The sequence below is a fragment of the Aspergillus japonicus genome (assembly GCF_003184785.1).
Source record: "Aspergillus japonicus CBS 114.51 unplaced genomic scaffold BO86scaffold_19, whole genome shotgun sequence".
NCBI lineage: Eukaryota > Fungi > Ascomycota > Eurotiomycetes > Eurotiales > Aspergillaceae > Aspergillus > Aspergillus japonicus.
The window spans coordinates 298,598-322,195 of NW_020291656.1; the positions used below are offsets into that span (position 1 = coordinate 298,598).

Here is a 23,598-nt window from a genome sequence, read left to right on the forward strand (position 1 = left end):
CCCCCCCCGAATCGGAAGAGCCGTAAAGGCCTCGGACTTCATTGGCACATGATTAGCGTGGTTCCCTCTAGGCTGGTCGGAGGCAAATCCTCGGTCAGATTCTGTCCAACAAGCCCGTTTCTCGTTGGCCAAACACCTGATACAGATCTCTCGCCGGTGGGGAAGTTCTTACACCACTGCTATACCAAAACTGGGTTGATGTTGTACAAAAGTTCCCAGGGAAGCTTTTGATCGTCATCTTCCCATCAGTACTCAGTACTTTTCTCAAGTCTCCGAGGTCCTTCGTATCTTCAATTGGAAGGGAGGAGATCCACAATTACGGCTATCGAACCCGTCTCTTTATCTTGCTCTTACATCAGGGAGCCACACTGCCACCCACCACACGTCGGCAGGCCAACTTCACTGATCTCATTTGTGACCTTTGCATGTGGATGCAGTCTCCAGTCCGCCTTATATCACGCTGGTCTCCTCCACCTTGCTGGAAGACATTTGTGAATCTACCTCGGTCCCAAACACCTCAGCGCCTCCTTCCTACTTTATTGCCTCCGAGAGCCTCGCCGCTTTCTGCCCCTTCAAGAAACTTTAATCCCTCATTTTCCCATCCCGTTCGGCACTTCTCCTACACACGTTCTCGACTCTCTAGTGAATCCCTAAGCAATCACACGACAATGGGCTCTCTTGGACCTTACCAGCGCAAGCACAGGGTTGCTGTGATCGGCTCAGGAAACTGGTATGTACACCTACATGTGTTCTCCTTTTGACAAGAGTAGGTAGGTGTGAATGGGTGCTAACAAGGCAAAAGGGGTACCGCTATCGCCAAAATCGTTGCCGAAAACGCTGCCAGCAACCCTGCCATCTTTGAGAAAGATGTTCAGATGTGGGTCTTTGAGGAGAAGGTCGAAATCGCCAAGGACTCACGCCACTACAACGCCTCCTCTCCATTGTGCCAAGGGCCACAGAACCTGACGGATATCATCAACACCGTTCACGAGAACGTGAAATACCTTCCTGGAATCACTCTTCCGGAGAACCTGCACGCTAACCCATCTGTGGTGGATGCTGTCAAGGACAGCACGATCCTTGTCTTCAACCTCCCTCATCAATTTATCATCAAGACTTGCGAACAAATTAAGGGGAAGATCGTGCCGTACGCACGGGGTATTTCCTGCATCAAGGGCGTGGATGTGAACGAAGAAGGCATCAGTCTTTTCTCAGAAACAATTGGCAAAATTCTGGGGATCTATTGCGGTGCGCTTTCGGGTGCCAACATCGCCAGTGAAGTCGCGCAAGAGAAATGGTCCGAGTCGAGTATTGCCTACGACCCCCCACACCTGGATTCTAAGGCTCCTTCGCCCAACCGCTCTCCCTCCGCATCTTCTGAGAACCTTGTTCACTTCGAACACAAGGATGTATCAGGCCAGCTCTCTCAGGTGAAGCTGCAGGCCCTGCCGTCCGAGTTCCCCCCAGTTGATCATGCTGTTCTCAAATCCCTGTTCCATCGTCCTTATTTCCATATTCGTGTGGTGAATGACGTTGCTGGAGTCTCCCTTGGTGGTGCTTTGAAGAACGTCGTCGCGGTTGCTGCCGGCTGGGTAGTCGGCATGGGATGGGGCGACAACGCCAAGGCTGCTATCATGCGGGTTGGACTTCTTGAGATGGTCAAATTCGGAGAGAAGTTCTTTGGCGCGACCATCGAGACCCGAACTTTCACTGAGGAGAGTGCAGGCGTCGCCGATCTGATTACCAGCTGCAGTGGTGGCCGTAACTTCCGTTGCGCAAAGCTCAGTGTGGAAAGGAAGCAATCAATTGAAGAAGTCGAAGAGACTGAGCTGAACGGCCAGAAGCTCCAGGGCACCTTGACTGCAATTGAAGTCAACAACTTCCTGAAGAAGCAGGGCATGGAGGATGAATTCCCCCTTTTGACTGCTGTTTACCGTGAGTCACCTCTCTCAGGTTCTGACACTTTAAACTTCTAGACGACTAACCTTTGGTAGGTGTTCTCACGGGAGCTATGTCGGTGGAAGACATTCCATCATTCATCGAGCGGTAAATGAGACCTGATGACATTTCCCTTTGGCTATGATTTTGTTGTTAATTCACTGGGACTTGTTTCTTTCAATTATATAACAGAAAGCCGATTACTCCAACATACACGGATACGAGCGAAGCGACGAGCGTTGGCGCAAACCAGGCTATCTTCAGCGCGCGGTTGTAAAGACGGAAGGACACACGCACATACGACATACCCCTTCTTGCTCTCTTCTCTTCCCAGTCACTGCGTTCTAAAATGGATTTAATTCCTTTTTCTGGCCTGTGGTTAAGTTTTCACCGTTATTTTTCCATGCACATAGATAGATGACCATAGACCTTTTATGACACTGGCTTGTTCTATATATTTACCTTGAATCGGTGTACGATGCTTCTCAATACAGCTGAATATGACTAAATATGAAACACAGGACAGAGCACTGTACAATGATTCTGTACTACAGTCTGCCTACAGTCTGCCAAAAAGGAGTTGGGGGGATTTCGGCGATGACGGAGTCCGGAGTTAGTATCCATCATACGTACAGTACCACGAAGGCCGGCCTAGAACTTTTTTTTACCCGCTCCCGCGCTTCCCCGCTAAGCTACAGTACTGTACGGCTTGCCAACAACAACAAACGGTGGCCCATGATCATGATGTCAGGGTTCCCGCGCGGGGAGGAGTCAGCCACGGGGGTTGGGTTCAGGCGCAATCCAGGAACATGAGAGAAACTTGGTCAGGCCTGGATGCGTCTCCAATCATTCCATCTCTTCTCTTGTCTCCTCTCTTACTTAGTACACTTATTTAAATACCCCCTCAAGGCCCACTGCTCGTGCGCGACTGCTCCGATTCCTCATCTTGCAATCGATTTCCCCCAATTGTTCCCCCCCCGCCCCCCCTACCTACTACCTACCCCATCCTATCCAGTGACATCGGTGGCTCCAGCAGGCGCGTTTCTCCTCTCACCACGGTCTTTACCACAGCAACGCTCTTGTCCGACCGTGATCATACAAGGCCAATCGGAGGATCGCATACATCTGCTTAGGATCACACTATGTCTTCTCCCCGGCAGGTCTATCTGCTGCCGCTCAAGGATGATGGCTCTCCAGACGTCCCGGGAGGCTACATCTATCTCCCCGCACCCTCCGACCCGTCCTACCTTCTCCGCTTCGTGATCGAGGGAACGAGCTCGATTTGCAGGGAAGGTCAACTGTGGGTAAACATCCCAGAAGATGGCCACCCATTTGATCGGTCTGCGTTCCGCAGCTTCAGGTAAGAAGACAATTGGATTTCTCTTCTGTTGGTGACAGTCCAATTGTTGAGACCCTGGGCAGACTCTCTCCGGACTTCAACAAGAATATTCAAATCGACGTTCCCATCACATCTCCCGGCTCATTTGCCTTCTACGTGACCTTCTCTCCGCTTCCTGAGTTCTCGGTTTCTCAGACTGCAACTCCGGAGCCGACAAGGACTCCAACTTACTACATTGACGTCTCGCCCAAACTGACCCTCCGCGGTCGCGATCTGCCACTCAATGCTCTTTCCATCTATTCAGTCATTTCCAAGTTCTTGGGTAAATATCCCACAGATTGGGACAAGCATCTTAACGGTATTAGCCAGCGCAATTACAACATGATCCATTTTACTCCTCTGATGAAACGCGGAGACTCCAACTCGCCGTACAGTATATTTGACCAGTTGCAGTTTGACGATGCCGTTTTTCCCAACGGGGAGGCAGACGTCGCTAACTTGGTCGCGAAGATGGAGGAGAAACACGGGCTCTTATCACTGACAGATGTTGTCTGGAATCACACAGCCAACAATAGCAAATGGCTTGAGGAACATCCAGAAGCTGGCTACAGCGTTGAAACTGCACCATGGCTGGAATCTGCCTTAGATCTGGACAATGCCTTGTTGGAATTTGGAGAAAACCTTGCTTCTCTCGGTTTGCCGACTGATTTCAAATCAGTGGACGATCTTGTCGCCGTCATGAATGCAATTCGTGAGCAGGTCATCCACAAACTCAAGCTTTGGGAGTTCTACGTCGTCAACGTTGCTGCGGATACACAGAAGGTCATTCAGCAATGGCAAACTTCCAAGAGCATTGACATAACGAGCGATGAATGGTCGCAGCACAAGCTGAAGGACTTCGGCAACTGGACTCTGGAAGAGCAAGCGATCTTCGTCCGTGAAAAAGCTATTCCGACATCAAAGCAACTCCTTGGGCGGTACAGCAGAGCGATTGAGCCGAAGTTTGGAGCAGCGATACTGACTGTGCTGCTTGGTCCCTCGGATGCCGCAAATTCGGATACCACTGCGGCCGAGAAAGCTATCTCAAAGCTACTCGATGAGGTGAATCTCCCTTTCTACAAGGAATACGACGCAGATGTTGCAGAAGTCATGAACCAGCTCTTCAATCGCATCAAATACCTTCGGATTGACAGTCACGGACCTAAGCTTGGTCCAGTCACGGAGCAGAACCCACTTATCGAGACGTACTTTACGAGGCTGCCGCTAAACGATACCACTAAGAAGCACGATAGCAAGGCTCTGGCTCTCGTCAATAACGGCTGGATTTGGAATGCTGACGCGCTGCGGGACAACGCTGGGCCATTTTCCAAATCGTATCTCCGTCGGGAAGTCATTGTCTGGGGCGACTGTGTGAAATTGAGATATGGATCCTCTCCTGAAGATAATCCCTTCCTCTGGGAATTCATGACCAAATATACCCGTCTCATGGCTAAGTATTTTTCGGGTTTCCGCATCGACAATTGTCATTCTACGCCGTTGGTAGTGGCAGAATACCTTCTGGACGAGGCACGAAAAGTTCGGCCCAACCTCACAGTCTTTGCAGAACTCTTCACCGGTTCAGAAGAGGCGGATTACATCTTCGTTAAGCGACTTGGTATCAACGCGCTCATTCGCGAGGCAATGCAAGCCTGGAGCACCGGAGAGCTTAGCCGACTTGTGCATCGCCATGGAGGCCGTCCGATTGGAAGCTTCGGGGTTGATCTGCCTTCGTCCGGAAGTAGTCATGCTATAGCTTCATCAGGGATCGACGCTGGCAAGGAGAAGGTTTCTCACATTCGCCCCAATCCTGTGCAGGCTCTCTTCATGGATTGTACTCACGACAACGAAATGCCGGCCCAGAAGAGGACTGCGATAGACACGCTTCCGAATGCAGCTCTAGTAGCTATGTGCGCCTCGGCGATCGGAAGCGTCATTGGATACGATGAGATCTACCCCAAACTTGTCGACCTTGTTCATGAGACTCGTCTGTACTCTTCAAGATTCTCCGAGTCCTCCAAGGTTGACTTGGACTCGCTCGAAGGAGGTATCGGTGGCGTCAAGAAACTCCTCAACGAACTGCATACTGTTATGGGTTCGGAGGGCTATGACGAGACTCACATTCATCACGATGGAGAGTACATCACGGTTCACAGGGTACACCCCAAAACGCGGAAAGGAGTTTTCCTGATCGCCCACACAGCGTTCCCAGGGCAAGATAGCAAAGCGATATTGGCACCCACCCGCCTGGTCGGTACTCGAGCAAAGCATATTGGGACGTGGCGGTTGGAGGTTGACTCGAGCGAGAGTACTAGGAAGGAAGTCTCAGAGGACAAGTCCTACTTACGGGGCTTACCCAGCCAAGTTCATGCTATCGAAGGCACAAAGGCCGAACAAGACGGCAACGACACAGTCATCTCAGTTCTGGAGTCGCTTGTTGCCGGATCTATCTCCCTCTATGAAACTTCCATCCCCAGCGCTGAGCATGCGTCTGGGCTTGATGTTCATATTACGGAAGGAGTAGACGAGGCTTTCTCAAACCTTGGCTTGGTTGATCTCAATTTTGTGCTTTATCGATGCGAAGCAGAGGAGCGAGATTCTAGCAATGGCCAAGACGGGGTATACAGCATTCCAGACCACGGCTCTCTAGTCTATGCAGGTCTCCAGGGTTGGTGGAGTGTACTTGAGAATGTCATCAAGTACAACGAACTGGGTCATCCTCTTTGTGATCACTTGCGCAACGGCCAGTGGGCTCTTGACTACATTGTTGGAAGACTGGAGAAGGTGGCTAAGACAGAAGGATATTCTGCGTTATACAAGCCTGCAGCCTGGTTGCGGGAGAAGTTTGATGCTGTGCGCAGTTTGCCAAGCTTCCTACTTCCCAGATATTTCGCCATCATAGTTCAAACTGCCTACAACGCAGCGTGGAAGCGCGGCATTCAGCTCCTCGGTGGCAATATACAGAAAGGACAAGAGTTCATCCACCAGCTGGGCATGGTGAGTGTGCAAATGACTGGATATGTTAATTCTGCATCCCTATGGCCGACAAAGAGGGTGCCTAGTCTTGCAGCTGGCTTGCCGCATTTTGCAGTTGATTGGGCAAGATGCTGGGGTCGCGATGTTTTCATCTCCCTGCGAGGTCTTCTACTCTGCACCAGTCGGTTTGATGATGCCAGGGAGCATATATTCGCATTTGCGAGCGTCCTCAAACACGGAATGATTCCGAATCTACTTAGTAGTGGAAGGCTACCACGGTATAACTCTCGTGATTCAGTTTGGTTCTTTCTTCAATCTATTCAGGATTACACCGTGATGGCACCGGACGGAATCACACTCTTGGACGAGAAAGTGCCCAGAAGGTTTCTTCCTTATGACGATACGTGGTTCCCATTCGACGATCCGCGAGCCTACTCGAAGCACTCAACTATATCCGAAGTGATTCAGGAAGTGTTCCAACGACACGCTCGGGGCCTGTCATTCCGAGAATACAATGCAGGGCCTGACCTTGACGTACAGATGAAGCCGGAGGGGTTCGATATAAATGTCCAGGTTGACTGGGATACGGGCCTGATCTTTGGTGGTAGTCAGTTCAACTGTGGAACATGGCAAGACAAGATGGGAGAAAGCGAGAAAGCCAAGAACAAGGGAGTCCCTGGAACGCCGCGTGACGGAGCTGCCATTGAAATCACAGGTCTTGTCTACAGTGCATTGAACTGGGTAGCGAAGCTACATGAGCGGGGAGTCTATCAGCACTCTGGGGTTGACCTTGGGGAAGGAAAGTCGGTGACTTTCAAGTCATGGGCGGCGAAGATCAAGGAGAATTTCGAGCGCTGCTACTATATTCCATCAAATCCGGAGGAGGATGCCAATCACGTTGTTGATCGGAATGTGGTCAACCGGCGTGGAATCTACAAGGATCTCTACAAATCAGGAAAGCCATACGAAGATTACCAGCTTCGTTCGAATTTCCCGATTGCCATGACGGTTGCACCGGATTTGTTCACACCTTCAAAAGCATTGTCGGCCCTGGCACTTGCCGATGAGGTCCTGGTCGGCCCGGTCGGCATGGCTACTCTTGATCCTTCTGACCTCAATTACCGACCAAACTACAACAACTCCGAGGATTCCGAGGATTTTGCTACCGCCAAGGGTCGAAACTATCATCAAGGTCCGGAATGGGTGTGGCAGCGCGGATACTTCCTCCGTGCGTTTCTGCACTTTGATCTAGCTCGCAGAACGACCCGCGAGGAGCGAACTGAGGCCTACCAGCAGGTTACTCGACGACTGGAAGGCTGCAAAAGGGCTCTTAAAGAAAGCCCGTGGAGAGGGCTCACGGAACTTTCTAACAAGGACGGTGCATACTGCGCTGACTCGGTGAGCCCCAACAGACTACCCATCAAAATCACGTCACTAACTATAATGTTTCCAATAGTCACCCACGCAAGCATGGTCCGCTGGATGCCTGCTTGATCTGTACTACGATGCCTCCCAGCACACTCAGGATGAGTGAGCGCTTTCAATTCATGCCTTGACGGACAAATCAAAGTCATCTACTGGTGGACTGGACAAGATTTCTCACTCGATGCAGATAACAGGCCACATAACCACTCTTTAGCATATATCCCTTTGCCAGACAGCCATAACTTCACGTCTCTTGACTATTAATCGATGTGTAATAAGTTTCTTTTAAGGTTCAACGCCGTACAAGATGAAGTACTGTAAGCGAGGCATAAAAGTGTGCTGAGTCAGCCAGCCGCACAAATTTGTGAACGAGAACGGTTTGAGTTTGGGTTTGTTGAGACGCCCATCGAAGTGAAGCGATGCCCGACACGGCGAAGATCGCATTTTAGCGCAGAGATTGCGGTGTAGGTCCCTTGCTTCGAATGTTGCCTGACGTGGATTTTTTTGGTTCTTCTGCTTTACACTTCGCCTTGCAACAACCTCGAGGCTGTGACGCTGTGTACTACGTGTAATCTGGCCCCCTGACGTCAGTTGTTTTTAAGCTGCGCATTCCTCCCCGTACAGAAAGAGCTCCGCGTGCCCATATGCATTGATAATCCGAGACATCCGTCAAACGCACCCAAGCGCAGAACACGACTTCACCAGAGTCATGTCGCTCACGCAATCTGCCGCGGCAGCGATGCTGACCGTGGTTGATGCGCCCATTGAAGTACATCAGCCGAGTTGGGGGGACCAAACGAACCCTCGCGACTTCTTAACTCAGTTTGTCATTAGTTTGACTATCGGCCTGGGCGCTTTCCTTGCTTTCTGCGTAAGTACCTGGCAGCCACTTGGAATGCCTTCGTCTCTGACTAGTCAAATTGGCATAGGTTTTGCGACCGAAATGGACCGAGCTCTATGCCGCGCGGAGAAGACAGCGCTGCGCTGCATCCCACTTACCCGAACTCCCTGATAGCTTCTTTGGTTGGATACCGGTGCTGTATCGCATCACTGAAGAGCAGGTGCTCGAGTCGGCGGGCTTAGATGCATTTGTCGTAAGTGCTGATGCGTGCTCCCCGTCAGCTTGTTCGTGATTTTGGTGGCTGACAATCCCGATGTCTGATTCAGTTCTTGACCTTCCTCAAATTCGCGATTCGGTTCCTCTCCGGCGTATTCTTCTTCGCCCTGGTCATTATCCTCCCTATGCATTACAGGAATACCGGTCAATCGGGCGTCCCGGGCTGGGACGACGATGACGATAAGGATAAGAAGATTATATCGGACCCGAATTACCTGTGGATGTATGTGGTATTCACGTACATCTTCACTGGACTCGCCGTCTACATGCTCGTGCAGGATACAAACAAGGTCATTCGCATCCGGCAGCAATATCTCGGGAGCCAGACAAGCACGACAGATAGGACGATTCGCCTCTCTGGTATTCCTCAAGACATGGGGTCGGAGGAGAAGATCAGAGAGTTCATAGAAGGTCTGCAAATTGGAAAAGTGCAAAGCGTTACCTTGTGCAAAGACTGGCGCGAACTGGACCGGCTGATTGATGAGCGGCTCAAGATCCTTCGCAATCTGGAGTGGGCATGGACGAAGCACCTAGGCTATAAACGTGTCAAGGCCAATGCAAATCGATTGCCATTGTTGCAGCAACATGCGCGTGGATCCAGCATTGTTTCGGAGGAGGATAGCGAGCGCATCCAACTTCTCTCTGACAGTATGCAAGATCACGTCCTTGATTATACTCACAAACGACCGACTACCCGCATCTGGTATGGACCATTCAAGCTGCGCTACCGGAATGTGGATGCTATCGACTATTACGAAGAGAAGCTGCGGAGGATCGACGAGCAGATCCAGCTTGCACGCCAAAAGGAGTACCCTCCCACCGAGATTGCATTCGTCACAATGGAGTCTATTGCCGCGTCGCAGATGGTTGTTCAGGCCATCCTTGATCCGCAGCCAATGCAGCTTCTTGCTCGTTTGGCACCAGCTCCTGCCGATGTCGTATGGAAGAACACCTATATCCCTCGCTCGAGACGAATGATGCAATCCTGGTCCATCACAGTTGTCATCGGCTTCCTGACAGTGTTCTGGTCTGTGCTTTTGATTCCTGTGGCGTACTTGCTCGAGTATGAAACCCTTCACAAGGTGTTCCCCCAGCTGGCGGATGCTTTGTCACGGAACCCTCTTGCCAAATCCTTGGTTCAAACTGGTCTTCCCACTTTGGTCCTCTCGCTGTTGACCATCGCGGTGCCGTACCTCTACAGCTGTAAGTCACTGTTTCTTGTCTTTTATCGCTACGGGAACTGATCAGCTACTCAGGGCTGTCGCATCAGCAAGGCATGATGTCTCGCGGTGATATTGAGTTGTCCGTTATTTCGAAGACCTTCTTCTTCTCCTTTTTCAACCTCTTCCTTGTTTTTACCGTGTTCGGAACTGCAACAACATTCTTCGGTTTCTGGGAGAATCTCAGAGATGCATTCAAGGATGCCACCACCATTGCCTTCGCACTGGCCAAAACGTTGGAAAACTTCGCCCCTTTCTACATCAATTTCCTGTGTCTACAGGGCATAGGATTGCTTCCATTCCGTCTTTTGGAATTTGGGAGCGTGGCGATGTATCCTATAAACTTTCTCACAGCGAAGACACCCCGCGACTACGCCGAGCTCAACACGCCCCCTGTGTTCAGCTACGGCTACTCTATTCCACAGACGATTCTCAGCTTGATCATCTGTGTGGTTTATAGTGTCTTCCCCAGCTCGTGGTTAATCTGTCTTTTCGGACTGATCTATTTCACCATCGGCAAATTCATCTACAAGTACCAGCTTCTCTATGCCATGGACCACCAACAGCATTCAACCGGGCGAGCGTGGCCGATGATTTGTAGCCGTGTTTTGATGGGCTTGATCGTCTTTCAACTCGCGATGATTGGCGTCCTGGCATTGCGCCGAGCAATCACCCGCTCTCTACTCATCGTTCCCCTCTTGATGGCAACTGTGTGGTTCAGCTATTTCTTCTCGCGCAACTACGAGCCCCTGATGAAGTTCATCGCGCTGAAGAGTATCGACCGTGAACGTCCTGGTGGAGGAGATATCTCGCCTTCTCCATCGTCGACTTTCTCGCCGCCATCTGGTCTCGAGCGTGATGCCTTCCCGATCCGAATTGGTGGTCAAGAACTGGGGCTTAGACTCAAGAAATATGTGAATCCGAGTCTCATTTTGCCCCTTCATGACGCTTGGCTTCCGGGACGCAGCACAGCCCCAGGATACCAGCATGATTCTGGTGTCCAGGAAACGCCAAATGTCGCAGCCGACGAGAGTGTCTAAGGGCCCCGCGAGCAACCCCATCTTGGCAGTATGCCTTACCCTGTTTCAATCATGCCTCCTGCACATACGACCTCCCTATACCTTGTTATATTTCCACGGCTCGTCTCTCATTCCTCTCCTTGTGGATGACGCTTGATGATCTATGATGCTACGCCCACAATATGTACGAGATAGCCATATTCTCTGACTTTGAACTTTCATGTTTTCATATTATATGTATCAACCGCGTTTATAGACATATTGTTGAGGTGGGGGGCTTTGTCCACAGTCCGTCAGCATGTCTTGCTTTTCTGTACATTGATCTCTCGTTTTATTGATACCAGGAGCTGTTTCCCGTCGAGGGCCATACTAATATGTAACACCATTTTGTGACAAGATTTCAGTTGATGTGTTGGATGTAAAGATGTATTTAAGTGTAGGCAGGTGGCAAACCTTAAGCGAGTAGCGCCTTCCTTACTGAACCTCCCAACACCCACCGAATCACGTATCGTTTTATTAGGGAAGTACCCAAACCAGTGCAATGCCCATTGCAGGTGCAGATCTCCTCCGATGTCGAAGCGATCCGCTGGGAGGTATAATTATGCAATTTACTTTACCCCTCGAGTATGTCCAATGGTTCATCTGACAATATTGGTTTGACTGCCGCTAGACGCAGCGAGAATGTGAGCAAGCTTACACTGCTTTTACTAATTTCGCTCAGATCATACTCAGGCTAACACATGTCAACCATGCGCGATCCGCTAGAAGACGTGACTGTATGGGTACTTAGCAGCGACGCGGCACGTCCACATGAACCCTTCCCCTCTACGCATCATCCCACCCACAGCTCCATCACACCACGACCAAACTTGAAGGATATGTCCCAGCTGAGCAGTCCAAGTACGGTGAGGAGTGTGACTGTCACGAAAATATCCGCTGTCCTGGTCTCATTGTATACCAGAGACGAGATCATCGATAAGTCATCTGAGCACTTCCGCAAGAGCACCGCCGAGGAACCTTGTATTCAAACTGACATTGACCCATCGGTACCTCCCATTGTCTTTTTCTTGAACCTTCGAGTAAGCCATAGCATTCTAATTAGTTGATCGGGGATAGAAACTTGGACCAAGCCTGAAGCTAGAATACCCTGAAGCGGAATTACACCACAGTCCCAAATGCGAGATTCCCCAAGACGAGCAAACCGTCATAGACCTCGGACTTCAACCGTCTATTGAAATGCCTGATAGTCCGGCCAGCAGACCGGTCAACAAGCGTGTGGCAAGGTGTGTCTCCAATACGGTAGATTGGGATGAGGATTTGAGGCCCAGCAACGAGCCAGGCGAAGTGACGGCATACCGGGGAAGCACAGAAGCCACTTCGGTCCCATCGCCCTTACCTGGGGATACCTATACCTTCAATGACAGCCACAAACCTCGTGGAGCCACGAGTGCGTCCAAAGGGAAGGCGAAACGGAAGAAGCCGTCGACAGGAAGACTTTCTACAACAGCCCAACGGACTGTGTCGAAGAAGACCAACCCGAAGAAACGCGGAGCTCCTGAGTCCGATGAAGCGGGAAAGGACAAGAAGCTTGGAAACCGGCGAAAGAGGCTGATTGTGACCCTGCGACATGTTGGTAGCTCCCGTAGTGCCGGCACCGAATCCCCTCGGGCTCTTCTGGGTGATAAAGCGTCTGTTGATGCTATGTTAAGCCCTGCGGTTACAGAGAAGCACCTCGAAACTCTTTTGTCCGACAAGGAGAACATGAACTCAATCCTGTCTATCGTTCAAATACCGGGGTTTGACGGCAGTGACGGGATAGAGCTCCATCGTTCTGGCCTCCAAGGTGAGAGCATTGAAGGCATAATAGCTCCTATAACTCGCAGCCAATCACTCGAATGCCTTGGAGAGGGACAAGCTCACCCAGTTGAAGGGTCGTCCGCAGCAATATATACGATTGGTACGATGACAGACAAATCTCTTCACAACAAGAGTGATGAACTCGAGAACTTGACAAGCAATGACAACAGTCCTCCCATACACCCCGAGTCAAGCATGGCATTCCTGGAGGACAGAAGCTGGAAAGCTCAAGGGATAGGAACCGAGATAATCCATCACGGACCTATGTCGATTGAGAGTGATCCAGAGGGGATTTCCAGCTCATTAAGCACATCACCGTCCGTGACATCGGACGAGACTCCATTGAGAGAGCATCGTACCCAGTCGAGCTCTCAGGAGAGTCTAAGCGCAGAGGCTGTCAGTATTTCCCGCTGTTCTCCTCAGAGGACCCCTAGAAACACAATAGTCGATACCAATGGAAGCCCCCGCCTCCTTTCAGAAAAATATAAGGAACATTATAAGACCCAGATACTTGTTCTAGACGACGCGGCATCCCCGTCTGAGTTCTACAGAGGCCATACGACCGGGGAAGGGCCAGCTTCCTTTGCTAACCGGCTGAAATTATGCGCAGCTAGAGACGACCGGCCGGAAATATCCGGACCTATCCAGAAAACTGCCGTGCAGAAAATGCTGTTGGAGACTAGCGAGGTGGGTCAAGCACTCTACGAGCGCGGAATTACGGAAGAGTGTTGCTTGTGCTGACTGCGACGATTGTGCCAAGTCCCTCAACCGCCACATCGAGAGCGAGAACACTACTATAAGCGAGGTGTTTGAGTCATTCCGGAAGAGCTGCCATGACATGCTTGACCAGCTATCAGAAGCCCAGGAGGCACGGATTAGATTATGCCAGCAACAGATGGAAGGCATTCGCAAACATCATTCCAAGATCTGCGAGGAACTGGTTCACCGGATGGAAAGAGACGAGCAGCGATTCCAGAAGCTCCTCGACATCACTTAACCTTCTAGATATACTTTCAAGCGATCTTGTATATGGCATCTGACGCCAGCAAGAAGCTCACGATGGGAGAGAAGCTTTGATTCTACATATTCAGCTACTTGTGCCAATTAGAGTTGACGAGGGTGAGGTGATTGACAATCTATGAATACCGCATTCATGCCCGCGGCCAACTCAAGTAATGGATTGTTTGTTCCAAATTGATTGAGTTCAGAGTACATCTAGTCCGGAATGCCAATGCCTCATGAAAGGTATGCCTCAGTACCCGAAATGGCAGGGAGCAGCAATACCTAGGACTGCCTGGTTTCCAGAAGCGCATGTTGTGAGCGATCTTGAGTATTGACTTTCCTGAACAAGCTCCCAAGCACGAGTCCTACAGCCGTCGCAGGTCGATCGGACTTCCTTCCAGTATCAGCCAACAATGAGCAAAATGGATCAACGATGACAACTTGTAGTAATTGACTACTGAGCTCCAAGCAGTACAGCTGCCGAACGTGCTTAGCTGTGCTGTGCGTACCTAGTAGTAGTACGTACGTAGGATGTTTCCACCTAGTGGGCGAGGCATTCCAGGGGACACAGCCAATGGGAAGCACAGTGTTGGGCATTTGTCCGCACACCACACCGAAGTCACGTGGATCGAAAGATTATGACTCGAATGGAAATGCGCCCGCCGCCGACTTAAGGAGCCGGCCAGAGCGAGTGACGAGGTTTGCCCCTCCCAGAACAAGCAGGTTTGACAATTTCTTATAAGAGTCAATTGAACTACAACCTTGTCATTTTTGTGCAATTGATTCCCCTTGCCGTTTTCCTCCCCTATCTTAAACTTGGTTGCTTTCGTTTAAACCAGCCCTATCATCTCCCTCCCCCTCTTATAGTCCATCCATCGGGCATACTATCAGCCTATCTCTCTCTCTATCGCCATCTCTTCCCACCCCGCCGCCGCCCACTATGTCGGTGAGTCACCTGCGGCCACCCACGATGTTTTGGATCCCATGCTCACCATAACCTATACAGTTCTTCATTGAAAACCCTAATGTTGGAGATAGAACCTCGTTGGAAGACTCGAGAAGTATGTGTTGCCCCATTTTCTTCATTTACCATGCCATTGTGACTAACAACCTGCGTTCTTCCGCCACAGTTCGAGGATACAACCCCCTCACTCCCCCCAACCTTCTACAACATGAGATCGCCTTGACGGATAAGTCGAGACAAACGGTCCTCGAAGGCCGTGAGGAGGCCACGGCCATCGTTCAAGGCACGGACACCGACCGGCACCGCTTGATGGTCGTCATCGGACCATGCTCGATCCACGACCCGGAGATGGCCCTCGAATACTGCGATCGGCTGTTGAAGTTGAAGGAGAAGTACCAGGACGAGCTGCTGATTGTCATGCGCTCTTACCTCGAGAAGCCCCGGACTACTGTCGGCTGGAAGGGTCTGATCAATGACCCCGACATCGACAACAGCTTCAAGATCAACAAGGGCCTGCGCGTCTCTCGCCAGCTCTTCGTCGACCTCACCAACAAGGGCATGCCGATTGCCAGCGAGATGCTCGATACCATCTCCCCGCAGTTCCTGGCTGACTGCCTGTCGGTCGGAGCCGTGGGCGCTCGCACCACGGAGTCGCAGGTCCACCGGGAGCTGGCCTCGGGTCTGTCCTTCCCCGTCGGGTTCAAGAACGGCACCGATGGCTCGCTGGGCGTGGCGGTCGATGCCATTGGCTCCGTCAAGCACCCCCATCACTTCCTGTCCGTCACCAAGCCCGGTGTCGCCGCCATCGTCGGCACCGTCGGCAACCCGGATTGCTTCGTCATCCTCCGCGGTGGCACCAAGGGGCCTAACTACGACGCGCAGAGCATCACGGAGGCCAAGGCGAAGCTGGCGGCTCAGGGACTGCCACCCCGTCTGATGGTGGACTGTAGCCACGGCAACTCGCAGAAGAACCACAAGAACCAGCCCAAGGTCGCTGCCGTTCTGGCGGAGCAGATCGCTGCGGGAGAGACCGCGATCATGGGCGTGATGATCGAAAGCAACATCAACGAGGGTATGTAGGATTTTTCTCATGTCTGGTTCGTTTGCTAATGCTTTGTTTTGCAGGTAACCAGAAGGTCCCTCCCGAGGGCAAGGCCGGCCTGAAGTACGGTGTCAGTATCACCGACGCCTGCATTCACTGGGAGGACACGGAGCTGGTGCTGGAGAACCTGGCCCAGGCTGTGCGCACTCGCAGAGAAAAATTGACCTCTTCCCAGTGAGCGGCTCGTTGGGTTTCGTTTTGTTCTTCGATGTTACTGTAGCCACGGCACGACTATAATCGGGTCTGGGGAGCGGGGGTAAACACAAAAGTGATTCTATGGTTTCGATTGTATTGGATCTTCTACGCCCTTGCGGCGGGTAATAAGCTAGGTAATGAATATCAATGAATACTATTCCAAGTAGCTTTTTCACCTAGGCACTCGCCAGGCGGCACCCATGTTCACTGCCTCTATGTGTCCTCCGATGCGGACGGAGCTTGGCCGAGGTAAGCTAGTGAGTATCTTAGCCTACCGAATTCCCCATTATTGATGATGGACCAAAACAAAAAGCTAACGACAACGACGCGATTTGAACGCGCGCGGGCGAACCCAACAGCTTGCAGTGCTATCAGATAGCATTCGAGGCTGTCGCCTTAACCACTCGGCCACGTTGCCTTGATGAAGACAAGAGGGCGGCGCTTGCAACCATAGCGATAAAAAGGGCCAGGATGCTTGCACGGCATTCATGAGGTATAGGCAAGTTTAAGAATAGATGCATTCTGACAGGCAGTTAACCAGGGTTTTAGGGAACCCTCCTTGCACTAACAAGTAGCAGCCCATTGCGCAGACCCAAGAGGTAAAGAGAGCACCGCGCCTCAGAGCGCCAATTCGACGTCAGATCGCTGACTACGTTGTCGTTGAGCATTGGTATAGATCATGGGCAAAATGTCTCGCAGTGATAAGTCCGGATCAATAGTGATACGTAGGTTAAATTAGCAACGATGATGGGAAAGTGAGGAAGTATGCCCCATTATGGCTCATGATGAGGGCGATCCGATCCGATCTAATCTCCGCGCTGCAGGCACCGAGAGCTATGCGGTACGGAGTAATTACCATTACTGCATTCAACTGCGGGATTGCGCAATCCACATCCACTACCCGCTGCTTGCTGCTCGATGGTCACAGCTAGGGACCATGAGCTTATATCAGAGCCGCATCGTGAGTGATGCTCAAGGTACATGAACAGAATTATCCCCAAACGAAACAAGAACAGTAGCAGCAGCAGTTGCAACTCTCTCATTCTATCGGATGTGAAGTATTGGTAATCAGCCCCGGCTGGTCGAGGATCCGTTCCGATAACCCCGGCTTCGCCGACCAACAACCAACCGAGCGACCCAGAAACCTGGTTTAGCAAGTTCCAGTTCCCATATAAACCCCATCATGTGGCTCACAGGCTGCCAGCAAGTCATGTCCATGATTACGGGGTTTACTGAGGTGGTCTTCCTTCGTTACACCGATTCCAGTGATTGAGTTTCGGCGTTGTTCTCAGCAAGCGCTCGATTGTACAGTACATACGAGCGCGGAGGATTCCACGATGGTTCACATGGATGCTTCAGGCATGGGGGATGCACCCCAGCAGCAGCAGCAGCAGCAGCAGCAGCCCAGCTCCCCCCTCACCACCAGCATGGCGAACCCCGCCTTCAACAGAGACACCCACCTCGCCGAAAAGCTCGCCGCGCTACAAGCCCACGGCGTCAGCGCGCAATCGCTCCCGGCCTCCGACGAATCCGTCCTCTACCTCGCCTACGGCTCGAACCTGAACTCGCAAACCTTCCTCGGCATGCGGGGCATCCGCCCTCTCTCGCAGACGAACGTCGTCGTCCCCAGTCTGTGGCTCACCTTCGATCTCCCGGGCATACCGTACGCGGAGCCGTGTTTCGCGGCGACGAGGTACCGTCGGGGTGCTACAGAGGGCATTGAGGAGAGCAGGTCCCGGGATGAGGAGCGCAGCGACACCGACACCGACACCGACAACCCCTCGACAAGGCCCCAGCAGAAGGAAACAGACCCCTCCCTCCCCCTCCTCCCCACCACCACCACCACCACCCACAAATCTCCCACAGGAGGAGAACCAGACTACAGCCCGCGCATGCCGCTCGTCGGCGTCGTCTACGAAGTCACCCTCGCCGACTACGCGCGCATCATCGCCACCGAAGGCGGCGGCCGCGGCTACATCGACACCGTGATCGACTGCTACGCCTTCCCCACGACCTACAACCCCCAAACGGACCCGGTCCCCGAACACCCCGGCACCGTGCCCTTCCAAGCCCACACGTTACTGTCCCCTGGTGCTGCCGCCGCTATCACCACAACCACAACCACAACCACAACCCCAACGCCAGCATCCAAATCCAAAACCCCCACCCGCCCCAATCCCTTCTACGCCCAGCCCTCGGCCCGCTACCTGGGCCTCATCCGCGCCGGCGCCGCCGAGCACAACCTGCCCCGCGCGTACCGCGCCTATCTGGCCGGGATCCGGCCGTACCGGATCACGACGCTGCGGCAGCGGGCCGGGCAGGTCGCGTTCCTGGCGGCGTGGGGGCCCGTGGTGATGGGGCTGATCGGGCTGGGGCGCGCGCTGGCCGGCCCGGATGGGCGGCATCCTGGGTGGTTGGTGCGGGCGCAGGACGCGGTGTTTGGGGCCATGTGGCGGTCGTATGATTCGTTTTTTGTGGGGGTGTTTGGGGATGGGGAGCGGACGGTGGGGGGTGTGGCTGTTCCTGAGGATGTGGACGGGGTGGTGAACGTAGAAGAGGGGAAGGGGGTTTGTTGATGCTACCCGTTGTTAGAATATAGTCCGTTACTAGCTCGAGGTGGTCATTGGCTAGAGGTAAAGGATATGAGGCGTAATGTAATGATGTGGGATGGGGTGGGTCTACGGAGGAATAGAGGTATTTGTGCTCTAGATGCAAGACTACAGTGCCTGAAAGAACATTCTAGTACATGTCTCAACGCTCACCATACATACAATCTGGGATAATCAGCAGCTACATAGCTCCCACCCTTTTTTCTACATGTATCCGAGAGCGAGGGAAGAGTGAAAGCTTATAACTTATCCCACACCAGCCACAACCACGATCACAACCACAACACGCAGAAACTGTCCATACCGAAGATCACGAGATCGAATCCAAACATAAGAAAATTGTGACATTGCGGGGGGGAACCTTCAAAAAAAAAACAACATTTTCAAAGGAGAATAAATATCTAGGATACAAGATACAGGTGTCCTGTGGAGTAGGTAGGAAAAAACAACACACACACACTTCTAACAAAACATAAAGCAGAGAGACCACACCGAATAAATGTCCGTGAAACAGCAAAAGTCTTTGCAGAAAGGAAAGAAAAAGCAGAAACACGTGAGGACGACTCCCAGGTTGTTATGATACAGGCATTTATATCAAAAAAGCTTTCGCCCGTCGCCGGAAATTGTTCTTTGATTTTTCTTTCATCTCCCTTTCTGGCAGCCTCCCGATTTCACTTGGTTTTCGGGTGTTTGTCATAAGCATCTTCGGATGGAGGTCGTTTCCGCTTTTTGCGAGGCCTCTCCTCCTTCTAGCGCCGGGAAACGGGGGGGCTGTACACGATCTTTCTCGTCTTAATCGGGGACCACTTGTAACGCTTGACCCAGACGCTCAGGGCGAAGAGACCGGTCAGAAGGGTGATAGCCTTGACACCCATCTTCTTGCGGTCGTCCATCTCGGGCTCGGCGGCCCAGTTGAGGAACTCGACGACGTCCTTGGCCATCTGGGAGGTGGTGGCGGGGGTGCCATCCTCGTACTCGACGACACCGTCGAAGAGAACACGACCCATGGCAATACCTGGAAGCCAAGTCAGATGAGAACAATCGTCGATCAGATTCCAATCGGATACATACCGGTACCGGGGAAGTAGGGGTTGAAGTTCATGCCCTCACCGAGGACAACACCAGCTGGGGGCTCATCGGGGTAACCAGTCAACAGACTGAAGATGTAGTTGCAGCCACCGTGACGGCCCTTGACGATCAAGCTGAGGTCCGGGGGCAGAGCACCACCGTTGGCAGCACGGGCGGCCTCCTCGTTGGGGTAGGGGGCGGGGATGTAGTCGGACAGCTTTCCGGGACGCTTCTCGATCTCACCCTGGTCGTTGGGCTCGGTGTCGTACTCGTTCTCTTCGGCCATGGCCTTCATCTCATCGACGGTGTGGAGGACACCGACGAACGAGCGCCAGGGCACACGAGTCAGGGAGTGGCAGCTGGCGCAGACTTCACGGTAGACCTGGAAACCACGGCGGAGACTGTATTTTAATATGAGCATAATTGCCGAGGTTGCGGGAGTCGCCAGTGAGGTCCAGGGTGGGCTTCCTGGTGTCGGCAGACAAGGTAAAGAGGTTACTCACGCGGCGTGATCGAATGTCTTGTTCCACTTGGCGTGCTCCCAAGGGTATGCGGTAGCGTGCAGACTGTATTTCGATGCTGTTAGCTTTGTGGTGGTGTGATTGGCCGGGCTGGGACGAGCCATCGTTCCGGGGTAGCGGAGCTGGTCTGGTCGAAGGCCAATTCAGGATTCTTTCTAGAGTGTTACTCACCCCTCCTCAGCAGGCGTCATGGCGTGAGCCTCTTGGCCATAGAGATAGGCGGCCGAACCGATAGCGACGGCGGTGGCGGCGGTGGCAGTGAGTGTGAGGTTGAAGGGGGAGCTGGCGGACTCGGGACCGGCGGCAGAGGAAGACGCACGCTGTTCAGCAAGTCAGTCAAACGGTCTTGCTGAAGGCTTGATGATCGATGGCACATCGATTGACCTCATGAATTGGGGTCAATTGGCGTCGAAGTCCGGGAATAGCGTACCGTGGAGGTCTTGCTCAAGGTCTGACGTGCGACACCCCGGAAGGGCACGCTGCGCAAAACAGTACGGCCCAGCATACTGACGATATGTATAACCCTCCGAACGATGGGTAATTAGGACGGCACAATAGCCACAAGAAGGGGTGGGGGGAGGAGGAGGGGAGGGGGGGGAGACAAGGCTGGAGCGCAGTGGGAGAATGTGCTTTTGGAGGTTCAATTGAAGTCGAGGTTGGTCGAACGGGTCAAGTTTCTCTTGGGCTTGGAATTGCCTAAACCCTCCCGCTGATTGGCTGCTGACCGGGTGCTAACTGGCTTCGGTGAAAACCGCGACTTTTCGGAACAAACAATTTTCGAGGCCGGAATCACTTGGTCTGATGAACTGCACCGTCACTTCCTCGGACCACTACTCGATTTGATGCTCTTTGAGGCATTACAGACTTCTTAATCCCTATATCTCCATGTCCTGGTCTACGGCCCTCAATGGCTGTTGATCCCTCCCCTTACCCCCCTTCGGTTCAGCTTACTGACTTCCGGGTTGCAATCGGCCTGCTCTAATTGGTTGACTAGTCAGTCTTTCCGCCGCAATGCCCTTTCTCAGCGCACGTATGGCCTTGTGAATATCACTTCTTCCTTCCTCGCCATACATTACTAGCGATAGTATGGGTAGCCGACGAACCGTTCGGCCGCTGAGTCCCTTCGTTAAGAAGTCACGAGTCAGCGTTGTGCTCACTAAACTCGAGAGAATGCACTGACCAGACTCTCCGACACCGCCTCGGCCAGCAGTGTGGGGACGGCCTCTGAAAACATCGGGTAGTTGACAATCATCTCATCATACGTCGGTAACATGAGCTGCTCGGCTGGCTCTTCCATGTACGACAATTGCGTTTGAGGATCATCCGGTTGACTCAGTTTCACGTCAAATGTCGCGCCTTCGATGATACGATTACGACTCATTTCCTCGAGGCAATCTTTGTAGATGCGATAAATCGAACGACTGGATAGATTCGGTACACATTGCTTGATATCGACGCGGTCGAGAAACGCCGGGTCCTACACAGGACGACGACGCTTATCAGCCGCTTCCATACTGTGCTATAGTCGAATGCTTACCAGTGCCGTCAACAAGTTGCTCGTACAGACCACAATCACATTTGGATGAGCCTTGATTTTGTCGAGGCCTGTCAACAGAGCGTTCACGGCTCGAATGGCATCAAATGGTTCGTTGCTACTCAACGCTCGATCTCTGCGGGCAGCGAGCGTCTCGATTTCATCGATGAATACGCAAACGAGCGTTTCGTCCTCCTCTTCAAGCAGTAGATCTATGCGCTCAAACATCTGATCCACTAATTTCGCTCCTTCGCTGAAGAACTTACTTCCTAGCGCGTGCGCGTTGATCTCGAACATTTTACTCTGGGGATAGTCTTTCCCCAGGCGTATTGCAAGCTTCTGAGCTAGACCGCGGCTGGAATACTTTTAGTGTTTGGACTCATGGTCTCATGCTGGAACGCACCACAAGCTTGTTTTGCCAGTCCCAGGTGGCCCCCATAGGAGAACCAGCTTGTTCCAGTTAACAGTCCATCTGTCGAGCTTGCAGGCAGAGAACGAGACTGGACGTCTGTAATTAGGAAACCGCGGAGCATATGCCTGTGTCGTAGATCACGTACGCATTCTGCTGATAGCAGTAAGGAGCGTTAACTGGATAGGCTCATCGAAGTGCAAGCTACCAAGCATATATTAGATTAACACGCGAGCATGGAGCTGAAGATGAGAGTAGAGCTTCCGTACGATTCCCAGAGTCCATTCAGATCTGAGTTGGGCAAGGCCATGACCCTCGCCCTCGTTAATTTCATACTATTCTCGGTGTGACCATTGAGAGTCTGGGCGAGGTGAGGGTCTTCGGGCTCCAGTTGCGTATGGAGCTGGTATGCTTGCACATCCAACCTCACCTGATCCAGCGGATATGCTCCGGATTCCATGGTACCACCAGTGCATTCGCAGATGAGCACGGAATCCAGAGCCTGAGCGTGGGAGTTACTCAGCCCATCTGATCAACTATTAACAGTTTTGTCTGGTTCCCTTGGCTGTGCTTGACTTGCCGAAGGAGATGATCTCTTGTCCGAGAGAGAGAACCACGAACTTATCAGTCAGCCACTTGCTGAGTTCGTCTCGGATCTATTCAGGGGTCAGTGGGGGGGATTGATCCATTCTTCTGGTTGCGTACTAAGTCCGTGCGGATGATGATGCCGTCATTGTTGGACTTGACACGAGCTTCAATGTGGAGAACTGGCTGTTGCACTTCCATCGTACGTGAGATGCAGCTGGTAGAGCCCATTTTCAGCTCAAGATCCTGTGTGACTGGCGACACATGTAGCACCATTCATTGTTGGGCAGATATGAAGTACAGTAGACATGAGATGCTAGTGATCAGGAAGTCGACGAAAAGAGCAGGTACTCAGCATGCCATGTGGTCTTAGGGCACCTTCCGATCCGTAACTGTCCGTGGCTTAATGTCCTCTCCGAGATTCACGAAAGCATCAATATCATTTCATAGTTGCCATATATTCACCATCATCTTAATCTCAGTCTTTAGATTAGTAGCACGGGTCTCAAGAAGCGAAGGTTGCTAGGAGCCTAAGTGGAAGCTGGCCTTTCCTGTGCGAAACCCCTCTACTTAAAATATATACATCCTTGAGGTTTCGGGAACCACGAATGGATCATAATTGATGGGAGGTACTTCACTTTGTATGATTCCATTGTCCAAATCTAGAATAAAGATTCACTGA

At 52.1% G+C, this 23,598-nt stretch overlaps 8 protein-coding genes and 1 non-coding gene across 9 annotated transcripts; 6 read left to right on the forward strand and 3 right to left on the reverse strand.

Moving 5' to 3' along the window:
- Positions 1 to 557: 557 nt before the first annotated feature.
- Positions 558 to 2,184, forward strand: BO86DRAFT_71734 (glycerol-3-phosphate dehydrogenase family protein). Its single transcript, XM_025677590.1, has 2 exons — positions 558 to 1,935; positions 1,995 to 2,184. The coding sequence occupies exons 1-2, from the start codon at positions 876 to 878 to the stop codon at positions 2,048 to 2,050; spliced, it is 1,116 nt and encodes a 371-aa protein (XP_025528473.1). The 5' UTR covers positions 558 to 875; the 3' UTR covers positions 2,051 to 2,184.
- Positions 2,185 to 2,901: 717 nt separating this feature from the next.
- BO86DRAFT_409332 (putative glycogen debranching enzyme Gdb1) lies at positions 2,902 to 7,998 on the forward strand. Its single transcript, XM_025674404.1, has 3 exons — positions 2,902 to 3,298; positions 3,361 to 7,687; positions 7,746 to 7,998. The coding sequence occupies exons 1-3, from the start codon at positions 3,081 to 3,083 to the stop codon at positions 7,821 to 7,823; spliced, it is 4,623 nt and encodes a 1,540-aa protein (XP_025528474.1). The 5' UTR covers positions 2,902 to 3,080; the 3' UTR covers positions 7,824 to 7,998.
- A 155-nt stretch (positions 7,999 to 8,153) lies between these two features.
- BO86DRAFT_337538 (putative DUF221 domain protein) lies at positions 8,154 to 11,486 on the forward strand. The gene is made up of 4 exons (XM_025668957.1): positions 8,154 to 8,585; positions 8,644 to 8,808; positions 8,882 to 10,034; positions 10,088 to 11,486. Exons 1-4 carry the CDS (start codon positions 8,424 to 8,426, stop codon positions 11,089 to 11,091), a joined length of 2,484 nt encoding a protein of 827 aa, XP_025528475.1. The 5' UTR covers positions 8,154 to 8,423; the 3' UTR covers positions 11,092 to 11,486.
- A 399-nt stretch (positions 11,487 to 11,885) lies between these two features.
- On the forward strand, positions 11,886 to 14,362 carry BO86DRAFT_388748 (uncharacterized protein). Its single transcript, XM_025671938.1, has 3 exons — positions 11,886 to 12,116; positions 12,187 to 13,614; positions 13,688 to 14,362. The coding sequence occupies exons 1-3, from the start codon at positions 11,949 to 11,951 to the stop codon at positions 13,922 to 13,924; spliced, it is 1,833 nt and encodes a 610-aa protein (XP_025528476.1). The 5' UTR covers positions 11,886 to 11,948; the 3' UTR covers positions 13,925 to 14,362.
- Positions 14,363 to 14,869: 507 nt separating this feature from the next.
- BO86DRAFT_409335 (3-deoxy-7-phosphoheptulonate synthase) lies at positions 14,870 to 16,351 on the forward strand (the record flags this gene model as incomplete). The annotated part of the gene is made up of 4 exons (XM_025674405.1): positions 14,870 to 14,875; positions 14,936 to 14,990; positions 15,060 to 15,965; positions 16,019 to 16,351. 4 exons carry the CDS (start codon positions 14,870 to 14,872, stop codon positions 16,171 to 16,173), a joined length of 1,122 nt encoding a protein of 373 aa, XP_025528477.1. The 3' UTR covers positions 16,174 to 16,351.
- Positions 16,352 to 16,507: 156 nt separating this feature from the next.
- On the reverse strand, positions 16,508 to 16,608 carry BO86DRAFT_t110. Its single transcript has one exon. It is a non-coding gene; the product is annotated as a tRNA-Ser (tRNA).
- Positions 16,609 to 17,135: 527 nt separating this feature from the next.
- BO86DRAFT_447764 (uncharacterized protein) lies at positions 17,136 to 19,034 on the forward strand (the record flags this gene model as incomplete). Its single annotated transcript, XM_025676604.1, has 3 exons — positions 17,136 to 17,883; positions 17,980 to 18,701; positions 18,934 to 19,034. The coding sequence occupies exons 1-3, from the start codon at positions 17,528 to 17,530 to the stop codon at positions 19,032 to 19,034; spliced, it is 1,179 nt and encodes a 392-aa protein (XP_025528478.1). The 5' UTR covers positions 17,136 to 17,527.
- Positions 19,035 to 19,157: 123 nt separating this feature from the next.
- On the reverse strand, positions 19,158 to 21,047 carry BO86DRAFT_71939 (ubiquinol--cytochrome-c reductase catalytic subunit CYT1). Its single transcript, XM_025677591.1, has 5 exons — positions 20,819 to 21,047; positions 20,560 to 20,708; positions 20,371 to 20,433; positions 19,871 to 20,268; positions 19,158 to 19,814 (listed from the first exon to the last, which is right to left on the reverse strand). The coding sequence occupies exons 1-5, from the start codon at positions 20,891 to 20,893 to the stop codon at positions 19,549 to 19,551; spliced, it is 951 nt and encodes a 316-aa protein (XP_025528479.1). The 5' UTR covers positions 20,894 to 21,047; the 3' UTR covers positions 19,158 to 19,548.
- Positions 20,995 to 23,260, reverse strand: BO86DRAFT_337550 (putative pachytene checkpoint component Pch2). The gene is made up of 8 exons (XM_025668958.1): positions 23,037 to 23,260; positions 22,912 to 22,987; positions 22,601 to 22,859; positions 22,480 to 22,535; positions 22,326 to 22,422; positions 21,926 to 22,277; positions 21,569 to 21,865; positions 20,995 to 21,509 (listed from the first exon to the last, which is right to left on the reverse strand). The coding sequence occupies exons 1-8, from the start codon at positions 23,190 to 23,192 to the stop codon at positions 21,336 to 21,338; spliced, it is 1,467 nt and encodes a 488-aa protein (XP_025528480.1). The 5' UTR covers positions 23,193 to 23,260; the 3' UTR covers positions 20,995 to 21,335.
- Between the last annotated feature and the right edge of the window lie 338 nt (positions 23,261 to 23,598).